This window comes from Lates calcarifer, linkage group LG21 (assembly GCF_001640805.2).
Source record: "Lates calcarifer isolate ASB-BC8 linkage group LG21, TLL_Latcal_v3, whole genome shotgun sequence".
NCBI classification, from domain to species: Eukaryota; Metazoa; Chordata; class Actinopteri; family Centropomidae; genus Lates; species Lates calcarifer.
In genome coordinates, this window is record NC_066853.1 from 26,263,221 (window position 1) to 26,276,571 (window position 13,351).

At 40.3% G+C, this 13,351-nt stretch overlaps 1 protein-coding gene across 5 annotated transcripts in view; it reads right to left on the reverse strand.

Annotated features, from left to right (window-relative positions):
- The window catches only part of tpst1 (tyrosylprotein sulfotransferase 1), a 42,359-nt gene that overhangs the window by 24,920 nt on the left and 4,088 nt on the right, over nt 1-13,351 (reverse strand). For 4 of the 5 annotated variants that reach the window (XM_018701398.1, XM_018701392.2, XM_018701382.2 and 1 more), the window contains exon 2: nt 830-1,858. In XM_018701398.1, the coding sequence (XP_018556914.1) occupies nt 830-1,686 (857 nt within the window). In that variant the 5' untranslated portion in view covers nt 1,687-1,858. Of the gene's footprint in view, nt 1-829; nt 1,859-10,721; nt 10,877-13,351 lie in introns of all 5 variants that reach the window. The other variant, XM_018701373.2, reaches the window with a different exon arrangement.

The window sequence follows — 13,351 nt, forward strand, 5'->3', positions numbered from 1 at the left end:
ACACAGTGATGGACAGTGATTCAGTGAATCATCACTGCCAGTGACCAGTTAAGAGTCAACTGGACCCTATGTTTAGTTTAAACATGCGGTGGGATACAGATAAGAGGCCACTGACCCCCATAGTACAAATTGTGCTCTCAACCCTAATACAACAAACAAGAAACAAGATAACAATGGAGCCTCTTCTGTTTGAGGGAACTGCGTAAAGAGACAATCTATTCCTGAAAGGCTTTACACAGGCCTATGTTGTAATTACTCTGAAATTAAAGAGTTCTGTCTGAATGTAATGACATGGACAAGTCTCTCCCAGAGCTACAAACACAGACACAGTCAAAACGGCCAGAGTGAGGTTTTACACTGTGACAACAAATACTACAACCAAGTCCAGTCGTCCTCAATTCAGCCATTCTTGGATAACAATTACAACAGTTAAAGAGCCTACAAAGAAACTCTCAACAAACTCAACCTAGTCAGTTTACTGATTCCATCTAATTCACTACCTTTCCTGTACACTCATTTTCCCCAAAGACTGAAACTATATGACACTGGGGCAACCCCCAAATGGTTAGGGCATGCACCACGTGGGCCTCAGTACTCCAAGCAGTGAGTCTCTGGTTCGACTCCCGATCCAGCTGGACCTTTACTGCATAATCCCCTGCTCTATCCCCATTTCCTGTCTCTCTTCACTGTCCTATCAAATAAAGGCAAAAAGCCCCAAAAATAACCTAAAAAACCATTTGACATTAAACTATGTTTTCAAAAACTAAGAATAAGAACAGAACAAGAAAGGAAGGAAAAAGGAAATGAAGGAGCTGTCAGCATTACTTACTTGGAGAGGGACACTCCTCCAGCTTTCCCAATGAGCTCCTCGTGATGGAGGACAGCATCATTCCAAGGAATGTCAAGGAATTTCAGCAGTGTCCTCATCCATTTCTCAGGATGGAGGACCAACTGTTCATAGTGTACTGGTAGGCATTTATCAGCCGCCTCCAGGCACTGAGTGTACATGGTCTCTATGGCCCGATTCCACTTTGTCAGGCAGTCCCGGTAGCTGCCAAGATCAAAGCCAGCAATGGTCACCTTCCGTGAGATCATGGAGTGGACTGAAGCCCGCCCATCACGAATCATGAGAACAAACTTGGCATGGGGAAAGATTTTGGCCAGATAGGCGAGGGACTTCAGCGCAAAAGGGTCCTTGTTGCACAGGAAGTTGGCAGGCTCACCATGTTTGACAATGATTTCCAACAGAAAGGCCTGCATGGCAGCATCCAGCACCTCATCTGTCACACCGGCCTCATCCAGGCGCATCTTCTCCCGGCCTGAGCGGCTCCACATCTGCTTCATGGCCAGGATACGTGGGATGACACGGGTCTCTTCCCCACAGCGTACCTCTGGGTGGGCATCCAGCATTGCTCGCATTAGTGTGGTCCCACTGCGAGGCACACCACCTATGAAGATGAGTGGCATGTCTTTGTTGTAAACGAAAGGTGTGCTGAGATTCTGGCCTGTCCGTAAGGTAGTCCGCATGCTGCCTCCCAGTGCTGACAGAGGCAGGATCCCACCCGGCTGGCTGCGCTCCTCGATGCGATGGTGGCACTCCATGGCATGGCGGCCCAGGTAAAAGACCGTGACTGAACTGATGACCAGACAGGCCACCAGCAAGTTCTGTTTCAACTTGCCAATCATGTTGCAGGCCACAGACAGTAGAGGACAATATCACCACAAGGGCAATTTAGGGAAAGGGATGGGAAAAAAAGGGTAGTTAAGGTTCCCACCCTTTATGGTTGTTTGCTGGGAACCGGGCATGGATCAAGCTCCCTGGTGCACAGCAGGCGTCGAGTTCCGAGCTCCATGAGGCCTAGATTGTGGCACAAAACACAAAAGACATAGTTAGTTCTAATTATACACCAGAACAACATTCATTGAGTAAAGTTAACAACAAAACCAAATCAAATGTACCATCTCATGTCCCAGATTTAGAAATTACACGTAAGAGATGTCATGCACCAAGACATTGTCATTATTGTATGCAAATCAAAAGCATCCCAGAGCAAAGAAAAAAATTGTCAAAAGAGTAATGACCACATTCTCTTTAACAAACAGACCTTTTGATCCAAATCCAACATTACTGTGCTCTGCAGAGAGCACACACAACTGCTTCAAACACAATTAGAACTATGGAGTTGTTATCTGAAAAACTAAATGAACTGTCATATAAACATTTTATGAAGAGTTAGTACAATATGACTCAGACGATCACTAAGAGACTGTAGAACAACAAATGTATGCATTTAACAAGGAAGGTTATATTTTTCAACTCATTAGACAGCACTTTGATTCTCTGCCGCACATACATCATCTGTGAGATTTAGCTTTCAACCTCTAATACACACACACGCGCACACACAGTTCCCACACAAAAGGTCTACACACCGCAGTGGGCTGGCAGACAGCTTTTTCTCTGCTGTTGGGAAGTAAAAGCTGCAGGCTTAGTGCAGCTTATTTGTGGGAGGGTTTTCTCTGTGCTGACCCTGCAGCCACAGTCACCCTCCTGAACAAACTGACTGATTAAGAGAGGAGGGGTTAACGAATGAGAGGAAGCCAGAGCAGGTCAGTGCACTGCGGTACCTCACATGCAATCCACATATTCAGTCTGGTTTGAGTTTATTATATGGATAACCTGACCTGGATTAAAAAAAAAATCTGGAAATACTGGTAGGCAGTAAGGCATCTACAACCTTATTAAATCTGGTTTCTGTAATCAGGGTAGGGGCTCAGAGAAACATGATTTCACTTGCTAGATTTCTCCTGGGAAAAAAAAACAAAACATTTTCCATTTGTACACACAGACAGGTTTCCAGTGGGCTCTTTACATGTGAGCATGTGCATGACAAAGACTTAAGAAAGGGAAAGAACAGCTGTGAGCAAAGCAGTGACATGAAAGTGGATAATTCACAAGCAGGGATTTATCCTCATAATCAAATTCTATACTTTAAGTTGAGGCTTGTAGAAGTCTAAAAACACAATCTCCACTGCTGAAGAGTTGAATATAAAGAAAAAGCACATGTTCTTTCTAAACACAGTCAGCAGTCACATTACCAGCTTTGTGAGGCTTTACTTACACTCAGTGGTGCTTTGAGCTAATGTACTAACACCAACAATGCTAACATGCTAATGTTTAGCAGGTATAATGTTACACTTGTTCACCATCTTAGTATGTTAGCATACTAACAATAATAATTAGCTCTAAGCATAAAGCACAGTTGAGGCTGAAGGGAATGTCAATAGTTTGGTCAGAGTTTTGGAAAAACGTTTAGGAACCTTGAATGTACACATCTCAGAGCAATCCATCCACCAGTTGTTAAGACTTTTTTTTTTTGTCTGGACCAGAATGGTGGCCTGAACAACAGAATACACTATCATCCTGAAGCCTCTCTCTTTGCTGGTGTGTTACAAAAGTAAGTTAACAGCTCATTTTATCACTACTGCAGCTGAATTATGTATGACATTATTCCAGAATAAGGTTGGGAGTGGGGAAGAAATCTAATTATTGACATGCTGCATATATGCATTTCTGGTGACCAGGTTACTGCAGTGCATTTAAACGTTAATCTGCTTTTTTCCCATGACAAAAAAAGAAGAGAAAAAAAACAGTAAGACCAAGAAAATGTTGAGATAAAACAGCACGTCTGCAGCCATATGCTGAGGTCGTATTCTTTGCACAAAGGAGCTGCAGGAAGGTTTATGTGAAGGAGTGGCGGTGCACCGTTACACTGCACAGCACTGATACACAAACAGGGCCTACATGGAGGAGTCATCAGAGGGAAACCTCACCTGCGGCCTCATCACAAAAGTCAATGTCAGAAGTCTGCACAGCAACATCTGAATAAGTGAATAAGTGCTGTGCTAAGTTAAAACTGAGCTCTCTGGCTGCAACCACCAAACATGTGTTTGGACAAAAAAAGGAGCAGCATTTAGTGAAAAAACAAACTGACAGACAGTGACACAGGAAACAGTACATGGATAGAGGGAAGTATGGATCCCACTAATTATCAGCAAATTCCGGATGGAAATGTCCAGCAGTTAAGAAAAGGAAACTGAATGAAATAAAAAGTAGCAGTGCATTAACATCTGAATGACAGCTCATTTTGTAATGTCTGCTTGCTGCAGAGGTTGGTTTTAATTCTATTCATTTCAAAAATCAACTAAAATGCAGTTTACCCAAACTATTTAATACAGCTGTAAATATGCTGTCCAAACACTTTCAAATTTACCAATTGGGGCAGTGGAAACTTTCCACATTGTGTAATGTGGAAAGGATTGGATTCTTGGATTGGAAACTTTCACCAAACATTTTTGGAACACCACTGGGGCTGAACTGAGGAAATTCTGCGTGATGCTTATTCCTCACAGTGAGTTTTCTCCAGGTGCTCCACTTTCCTCTAAGCCCCAAATACACAAAGGTTAGGTATCAGAAGTATTCTAGTCATTGCCCTTCAGACCCTGGCATCAGAACTGAAATGGCTGCACACTGCTCCCATACACATCGGGTCAAAGACAGAAAACTAATTTCCCTGCACAAGGTAACTGAAGTATAATTTACTCATATGGTCTGTGAGCTAAATGTCTAGCCATGTAGTCATACTAAAGGATATCCAGTGACCTTATTTGTTCTTCTGTCTGTTTACACACATTCCAGATCATCATGAGCATGACGGTTAACAGACTCTGTCAGCATTGTTCTGCAGCAGTGCACAGCAGGGACTCTGACATCACTATGTGACAGGCTGCTGTTCATCACAGCAGAGCAATGAACCCAGTGCAGCCAACAACCCCTTCATGGTATGAGGGATCACTGGGATGAATCTCTGTCTGAGCAGAGCACCACCGAATGACGCAAGACGCTGTCATCCGCTTTGTTCTAACTTATGAAGTTTTAATCATCAACTTTGTTCCTTCCCAGAAATTATGTAACTGCTGAGCAGTGTTTAATGTCCTGGGAGGATGTAAAAGTCTGAAGATACATGGAGATCACTTACAGCTACATTAAATGTTTTTCTGTCGTACAAGTTCATGTTTGGCAGGCACTGTCTACTGCTGATGACTGCAGAAATTAACAATTTCCATCTGTGCCCAGCCAGAGAAAACTTCACACTGGCTAAAATACCAAACTTAAAGACAGGGTTATGATAGACAGAAATGAAGAAGCCATAGCTGACTAATACTCAAAATATGTGAAGACCACAAGTTTAGAAGTTGAAGGCATCATCAAAAGAGGATTTATGAAATATCACACTGCTATTACATCCATCACCATCTGTGTAGTGATAAGGTGGTATGAGAATTACATTACTATTTAATTTAAGAGGTTTTCCCACCCCAACAAGAGCACATCCCTGGAGAATCACTGAATACTTTTGGTTCCATTTAAAGATGAGTTTTGGCAAAATGTTATCTGTTGGCAGGTCTGATCCAAAAATACTGGTATTGATCTGTATTAATGAAATAGTACAGATTATCTGTACTTAAAGGTGTATTATTCTCATTTTTCCTCTAAGCGTCATAACTGCTTGAAAGTGCTGAGCACACACACTGAATCTGATCAATCCTGTGCCATCATAGGAGTGCAACAACTACACAAGAGAATACCTTTCACTGGACATTTCCAATGACCATAACAATGCTGGAGAGAAAAAAATGCTTAATATGTCATTTTGATTCCTCAAAAACAACTCACTGTCTGTCCATATGGATAGGATTAGATTCTGAGTACTAGTTTCATTTTGGTTAGGTTCCTCTCATGGCAAAATATATCAAGCTTTCATGCAAAGAAATCTCTTTAAAATTATTCATCTCTCCTTGCTCTTTTTCTTCCTAAGTAAAAAAGCACTGAGAGAGATTAAATAAGCTTTAGCTAATTAGCATCACTTACACCTCAGGTAGACTCCAAAATACTGTCACTTTAAACCTGTTATTTCACTGTGCCAGATACTTTTTAAATATGATGTTGCCCATTTCATTTTTAATTTATTTTCTAGAGTTTCAGCCTTCTCAGTAGGACTGCACAATTGTCTGTGATGTTGATGTTTTAAATGCTCTGCTCATAGAAAACTCATCGCTGGCTACCAGCAGAGAACAGATGAGCTAAATGAGAATCAAATGTCTGGCGCAGAAAATGAAGACCTAGTCCCTCAAAGCTGATCATCATCTGTTGTTTGGAAGTGTTTAGGGAAGGTGATGTTGAGCAAGAAGAAATCATACTAACTTATTCAACCACCCGAAAAAAACAACACAAACTGCAGCAGGATGATGCATGAAGACCAAGAAGAAAAGTGTGGTCCAGGGATGATGTATTTTTGTAGGCCAACCCTGAAGTTAGCATCACTGTGGTTCCCTCGGCAAAAAGCCATTTTTTCATCAGTTTTTGGATTACTGCAGAAAATAATCTCTGACCAACAGAAGATTTTCATATTTACAACACCTTTATGACTTTTGAAGCCTAAATACAAAGCTAATGTTAGTGTTCAAATACCTTCAGCATCACCACCACTATGCTTCCAACTTGTAATTTGATTTAGAAGTAGACGGATCCGTATATCAGTTTCTATGTTAAATGTTTTGATGCTGATAACCTCTATAGTCTCATTAAGCCGTTCTCATTAGCAGCTGCCTTTTTAAGACATATAAAAGCTTTTAAAAAATCACGTGGGGTATTTTCTGATGTATTTTATGTGGTAGAATAAAATGTGAAAGTGGCTTGAGCTTGTGTTAAAACCACAGACCTTATTTAAGGCATATGGTACATGGTACAAATGTATTTATATTTTGCTTTGCTTTGTCACACAACCTCCACCTGTGTGGAAGCATCTGTATGTCTCCATTCATTTATACAGGTTTTACTAGAAATAGATAGATAGATAGATAGTGAAAAAAGTATGCTGTAATAAATTAGTATGCTGAAGAAGTATGCTTGTCTGCTCTGTCTAATAAAATGAAGTCACTGTGCTTCAAAGAAAGTGATTTCATGAATCCATATCTAAAACAAGTGTATATATTCTGTAATGTATCTGAATCTGTTTAGCCAGGTTTGAACAGACCAAGCCAGGCCAATGCATCACTCTACCATCTGTTCCCCTCTGACAGCATGTTGCCAACTCTTTCTCAGTGGGTTGCTCGTGCCTAATGAGCCAAGTGGCTGTTGTTGCTTTTAAGTAAACATCCTCAACTGTTAACTCATAGTTATACAGGTTAGGAGTATTTCACAACAAAACATTACTCCTTGCATTCGCCTCCCTTTGAGAGGGAGCTCATACAAGACTAAGCTGTGAAGAAATACTTCAAGTACTCCCTCTGCACTGTGACTGGGGAATGTAGAAAATGTGCACATCTCTAGAAAAGCTCTTACACTGCAGCATCTGACAATGATTATTTCCTTCTTTTCCTGTTGTCAGGCTTTGTCTTTTCTTTCAGCCCACCTACACAATCTCAAATCTCTGTGTCTTCTTATTGGTGATTCAGTGTTAAAGGGAGGGGGAAGTCACAAAGCATGCCAGGCTGCAAACACCTTCAGTCTTCTAGTGAGAGTACAAGAGGAGCCTGCCATATCTCCAAGGCAGCTGCAACTGGCCTTAAAGGGAAAGCCCACCTTCTGATTCACTTGTTAAGTTAGATATTATCAATATGTAATGTAAGTCTCACTGAAATGTAATATCATGTTTTCAAGGAGAAGCTTCCCAAAACAGCAGCTGCACAGAAAATACAGACAAGCAACCAAAAAAAAAAGTATACAAAATAAGCGACCAGCTATGATCATCTGTAATCATGAGCAGAACAGACAGTTTAAAGTGAGAAAGAAAAAGGTGGGAGGTGAGACAGATGAGATGCTATAACCACAGGCCAATCAAAGTAAAGCAAACTATAGACATAGTAAAGCAAACCAGAGAGGTGTAGTGGATACAAGTATAAAGTAGCATAAAAGGTAAACACCAAAGTAAAACACAGGTAGCTCAAAGTAGTATTAAGTACAGCACTTGACACTGAATGTTAAAAATAACCATGATCACTTTAACTACCTCAACACTGGATGTTGCCATACCCCATTTTTGGTAGTGATACCAAAAGACACTTTTTCTCATATGTCAAAAGTTTTAAGTGAAAACATAAGTAGTTGCACAATAACTTTACATGAATGCATGACTCTAAAATTGGCTTAATCTAATTAAGATCAGTAAATATGTTATGAAATCTGAAAAACATGAACATGAAAACAGACTGAGCACAGAACTGTACAAGCAGCTATTTTGTGTATTTTTGTCTAAAAATCATTTTCAAAATCAGGGAAAGAAAGAGTGGAGAAGAATCTAAAAATCTGTAGACAAAGTTCCCTCAGAGGTGAGGCCTTATGAATGCCTGACTGATAAACTCAAAGCAGTGTCTGATTACACCTTACACCAGGGCTGAAATGTGTTTGTGTTAAATTAATTGAGGCTCTTCTCTCCTGTTACTGACACTGTATCCTCCTCGCAGGATATTTTTCCCATTGATCTGTTAGGGGAAGCAGTGGAGGCTGAGGCTGCTCTCCACGGAGCAACAGTGAAACCAAACCACAGCAGCACTTAATAATGAGGGTGGCTCTGCATTTAAGATTAAGATTAAGATTAAGATAGACTTTATTTATCCCACCTGTGGGAAATTTACATGTTACAGCAGCAAGAAACAAGAGTGACAAAAATAGAAAAAGAAAAGATATAAATATAGTATAAAAAAGGCACAGAACTTCATGTGAGATGTGATGTGAGGGGTCCATGATAGTTAAAGAAAAAGAAAACCAGGATTCCACTCAGTTTCCTCTCATTTCTCCATCATTTCTGCTTGGTAAGAATATGAGCCAGGTTAAGTTTCTTTGATTAAATGTTCCACTGATCAATGGATGAATGATCACTCCATCTGGCACAGGTAGGGGAAAAAAGTCATACCATGTGAGCAATCTGTTGAACACTGAATGGGAGCTGAACAGTCAGTTTGTTGCCTCTGTCACCTCCTCTGAGAGAATGGAGGATTGAGCCATGACACCACACACATTTTACAGCGTAATCAAATTCATAGAAATTACAAACTATTTTTAGAACATTTTCTTCCTCTTTTCTCTGAAACCAGAAAGCTCAAGGTACACTTTTCATCAAATAACCTAATTCTACATCAGGCTTTGTTGTGCATTGCAATGAATAATCATTCAATTTGACAATTAAACAATTAAAAATCTTGTTTTGTTTTTTTTTGAGGGTCCACTGAAAGTACAGTGCATTCATAAAGTATTCAGACCCCTTCAGTTTTTTCACATTTTATAATGTTGCAGCCTTACACTAAAATTAAAATAAAAACGACAACAAACCAACATAAGCATACAGAGCTTCTGCTGACATTTGAAATTTATCTACTGCAATGCTGATCTTGGTATGTCAGGAAGGAAAGGCAAGGTGGAAGGGAGGAGGAAAATGAGATTTGATAAATATGTTGCTTTAGGAAAGACATACTGTAAATGAACCAGTCTGACATCATAAAAACAATTTACTTTTTTCTGTCAGCAGCTGTGTACTGAAGCATAATATGCTCAGATCAGCATCAAGGTTGGAAGACAGTTCAGGTATAAGTACAACCAATGTCTCACATTATATCTTAAGGTGTAGTCATTCAAATGATAAGGAATGTAGAGGGCTGCAACAACAGTGATTCTATTCAATAGATTACCAGCTAACTAAACTGGAGGGTATTTTCTCAATTAACCATTATGTCTGTAAAACATCAGAAAATATGAACAATGAAAAAATGTATATATTAAAATTTCCCTGAATCCATACAAATTCAAATAGTTTGCTTTGTGTGACCAACATGTCAAAAAAATATTCAATGTACTATGTAGGTGGAGGCCATGTTGTTTAAAGTGCTGATGAGGCAATGAAATACAATCCAGGAAGACCAGTCTGAGCAGCAAAAAGGTTTATCAGACAAGACACTTGACAACAGTATTTTACAACTCTAGACTCTAGATCACAGTGGCAGGAACCCAGACTATTTGTGACATTTGAAATGCTGTTTGTGACCAGTACAAGTATCAGTAGCTTTTAATGTTGTTACCAGTATAAATAACCAAAACTGAAATATAATTTGGAATAATAGGAGCCTAACTTACAATGTTACAGAACAGAAATGATGACTGTGATTGTGTTTGTGTTTGTGCAACCCCTGGTCTCCAACTGCCATCCTCCTAATGACAAATGAACAACCACTTCTGAAGTTTCCAATCAGATATCTGATCAGGCACATTCCTTAGTTTCCACACAACTGCAGGATCAATCAGCAGGGCTATGGGCATCACTCTAACCATGACCTCTGCCCCTCAGGCTCAGTCATAAATCACATACAATGAACAAACCCTATCAACCTCCAGCTAGAATGTATGACACAGAGATATTGCTGTACAGACAAGACAGACTGATTCCAGCTGGAGTAAAGTCATAATGCTGTGTGTAAATGTACCCAGCAGTGTGACTTTCTGCTTCTTAAGACATGGCTACTATTCCTCTACATCCACGCATTATCTGGAGGGATTACAGAGCTAATAAACTATAGGGATGAGGTCAAACACAGTCATCCTCCCCCAATGTTTGCACAAACTTTTGAGTACACCTTGGGCTCCCGGGGGATTTCATTTGCTTACGCACCTGTCAAACTGTTCATGACCTGCAGAGACCTTCCTTTGCGTGTTCAGAGTGGATGGTGCGCAATTAAAGCTGAGGCAATCTGACATTTCTTCATACAGGAAAAACCCATCCACTGGGCAAGATTCATCTGCTTTACTGTTTGTTCATCACTGGGCCTGTAGCGATGGAAAAATATTTGTCTTAGTGGTATCATATTTACAGTCAGCCTAAATGTTTCAACCAAATAAATGATGTGTTTTAAATGTAATGTTGCATCTGCATCACTTTTTCCACATGAAAGACACACACATTGATCTCTCTGATCACTTCTGGGGACATTACATAGACATAGCACTCATTTCCTGGAGTCTCTCCATAACCCTAACCATAAACACTACTTGCCTAAAACTAACTTTAACCACTGACCCAAAACTCTGCTTTTTCCCCAAACTGGGATGTCTTTCATCCTCAACTGAACAAACCATCCCCAGTTAACCGGTCTTGAAATTTCTTGCAAAAAGTAGCTTATGACACACAGACACACACAATAACAAACAAAAGATGAGGAAGGGCTTAAGAGTCAATGGCTGAACAACACGGAGTGGCTGCTTTATTGTGATTTGCTAACAGCATTAGATTACCTTGTCCAGAGCCATTAAGCACATTAACTGACCTCTGTTCATCCCTTACTTTAACATGCTGCAAACAATCCAAATAAAATCTCAAAATGTGACCAACTGCCATCGACACTCACTAATGCGGATGAACATGACTTATATTGAACTGTGATATCACATTACACCCAGTTCCATTTTGAAAGGAAGCAACTACAGGAGGATTCTGTGCTAAGCAGAAAGGTCAGCATTAGCAAAAACCATTAACTCCACTGTTTCAAGTTCTGCCTCTGCCTTGGTGAAAATTCACAAGAAGCTCACTGGCAACTGTCTCAAGAGAGCAGCACAAACAGGCTGCTGACATTAGTATTTCAGACTTGTGAAGGAAACTCTACACGCAAAACGTACCATGCTCACATGTATGCACATGTGCGTGTTTGTGTGTCTGCGTGTGCATGTGTAGTCACTCAACTTTTGTTAGTGGTAGTTGATCCGCATTTAACTCAAACTTGGGAAAAACCTGAAGTCTAGCTAAAACCACAAACCACAGAGACAGTTTCAGGATGTGTTCATCTCTGACAGTCAGAGAGGAGCATGAACCTCTGACTTTGCAAATACACTAAACACACTGAACCACTGGTCAGTAATAACTGGAGGTCTGGAGGTGGACAACCCCAGAAATCTTGCTAGAATACCAACTGTCGCGTGTCCTTGTACCAAAATAAACATGGATGGTAACCGACAGCTTGTAGTAATTACATGCAGTGACATTTGTGCTGAAAAGGAAGAAAAAAGCTCTGAGTTTGGCTGACATCCTGGATGGAGAGGCATGCAGGACTGTAGAACATACAGAGGGAAATGGGGGGGGTGAACTTTGTAAAACAGAGCTAACTTCAGGTAAAGCCATGTATGTATGTATGTATGTCACAGTTTTTGAAAATGAACAGACCATCACAGTATCATGTTTGAGCTTTTCAGAGACATCAATAAAACGTCTCTTTCCACACAAGAACATAGAATGAAAAGAAATAGAATGTAGCAAAATTTTAAGTGGGACTTTAAATTTATGTTGCTATACACTGATGTAGGAATCTTTTATTGAGGTGCATATAAACATTTCTGCAGATCCACACAGCAAAGGGTGTGTAGATAAGAGTAGGTCACAAAGGCTGAGTAAGCAGCCGACACACAAGTCTCCCAAAACTCAGTAACGTGTACATCAAACAAACTGACTGGTTAATGCAACTCTCAGGCAGGAGGCAGGTTTGAAACGGAACACTGGAATCAAACATGTTAACCTTAAAAAGTACAGCTATAAGAGGACACATCAACATCTCTGAATCTCTGACACCCATTTGTTTGTAGATGGAGACACATGGTGCAACCTTGAGAAAAATCAGCTTACTGTGGGAATGCATTAATCCAGCTTCAACTTTAATCTGATTATTTAGGTTTCCCACCAGTTGTGGATGTATTTGTGGTGGTTGACCCTGTGGCAGTAATAAACATCAAAGAAACCAAAAAAGAAAAAGAAAACTATAAAGCTGATGATTTTGCACCATGGCACCATTCATACTTTTCTCTCACCATTAGGTATGGAAAGTAGAATGTATAGACAGTACTATGCAAAAGTTTTAGGCACTTCAGATGTTTTGACTCTTCATCAGTAGCATCAGGGAGGTGTCTGATTAACTCTGCAGCAGGACAATGAGTCCAAACACACAGTCAGCATCATAGAGAACTGTCCTCAGAGACAAGAACAACAAGGAGTCCTGCAGTAGATGGTCAGACCCCCACAGAACCCTGATCTCAACATAACAGAGTCAGTCTGAGATCACATGAGGAGACAGAGACACTGAGACAGCCTGAATCCACAGAGGAACTGAGAGCGTGTATATACACATATACTGTAGACTGTATACATCATTGAAACTACCCTGAATAAATAATGGTTGGCTTTATTATACATAAGTGCGTCTGCTTGAACACTTTTTGACCTTGCAAGGTTGTCACCATACTGTGACTGGAGAACCATAT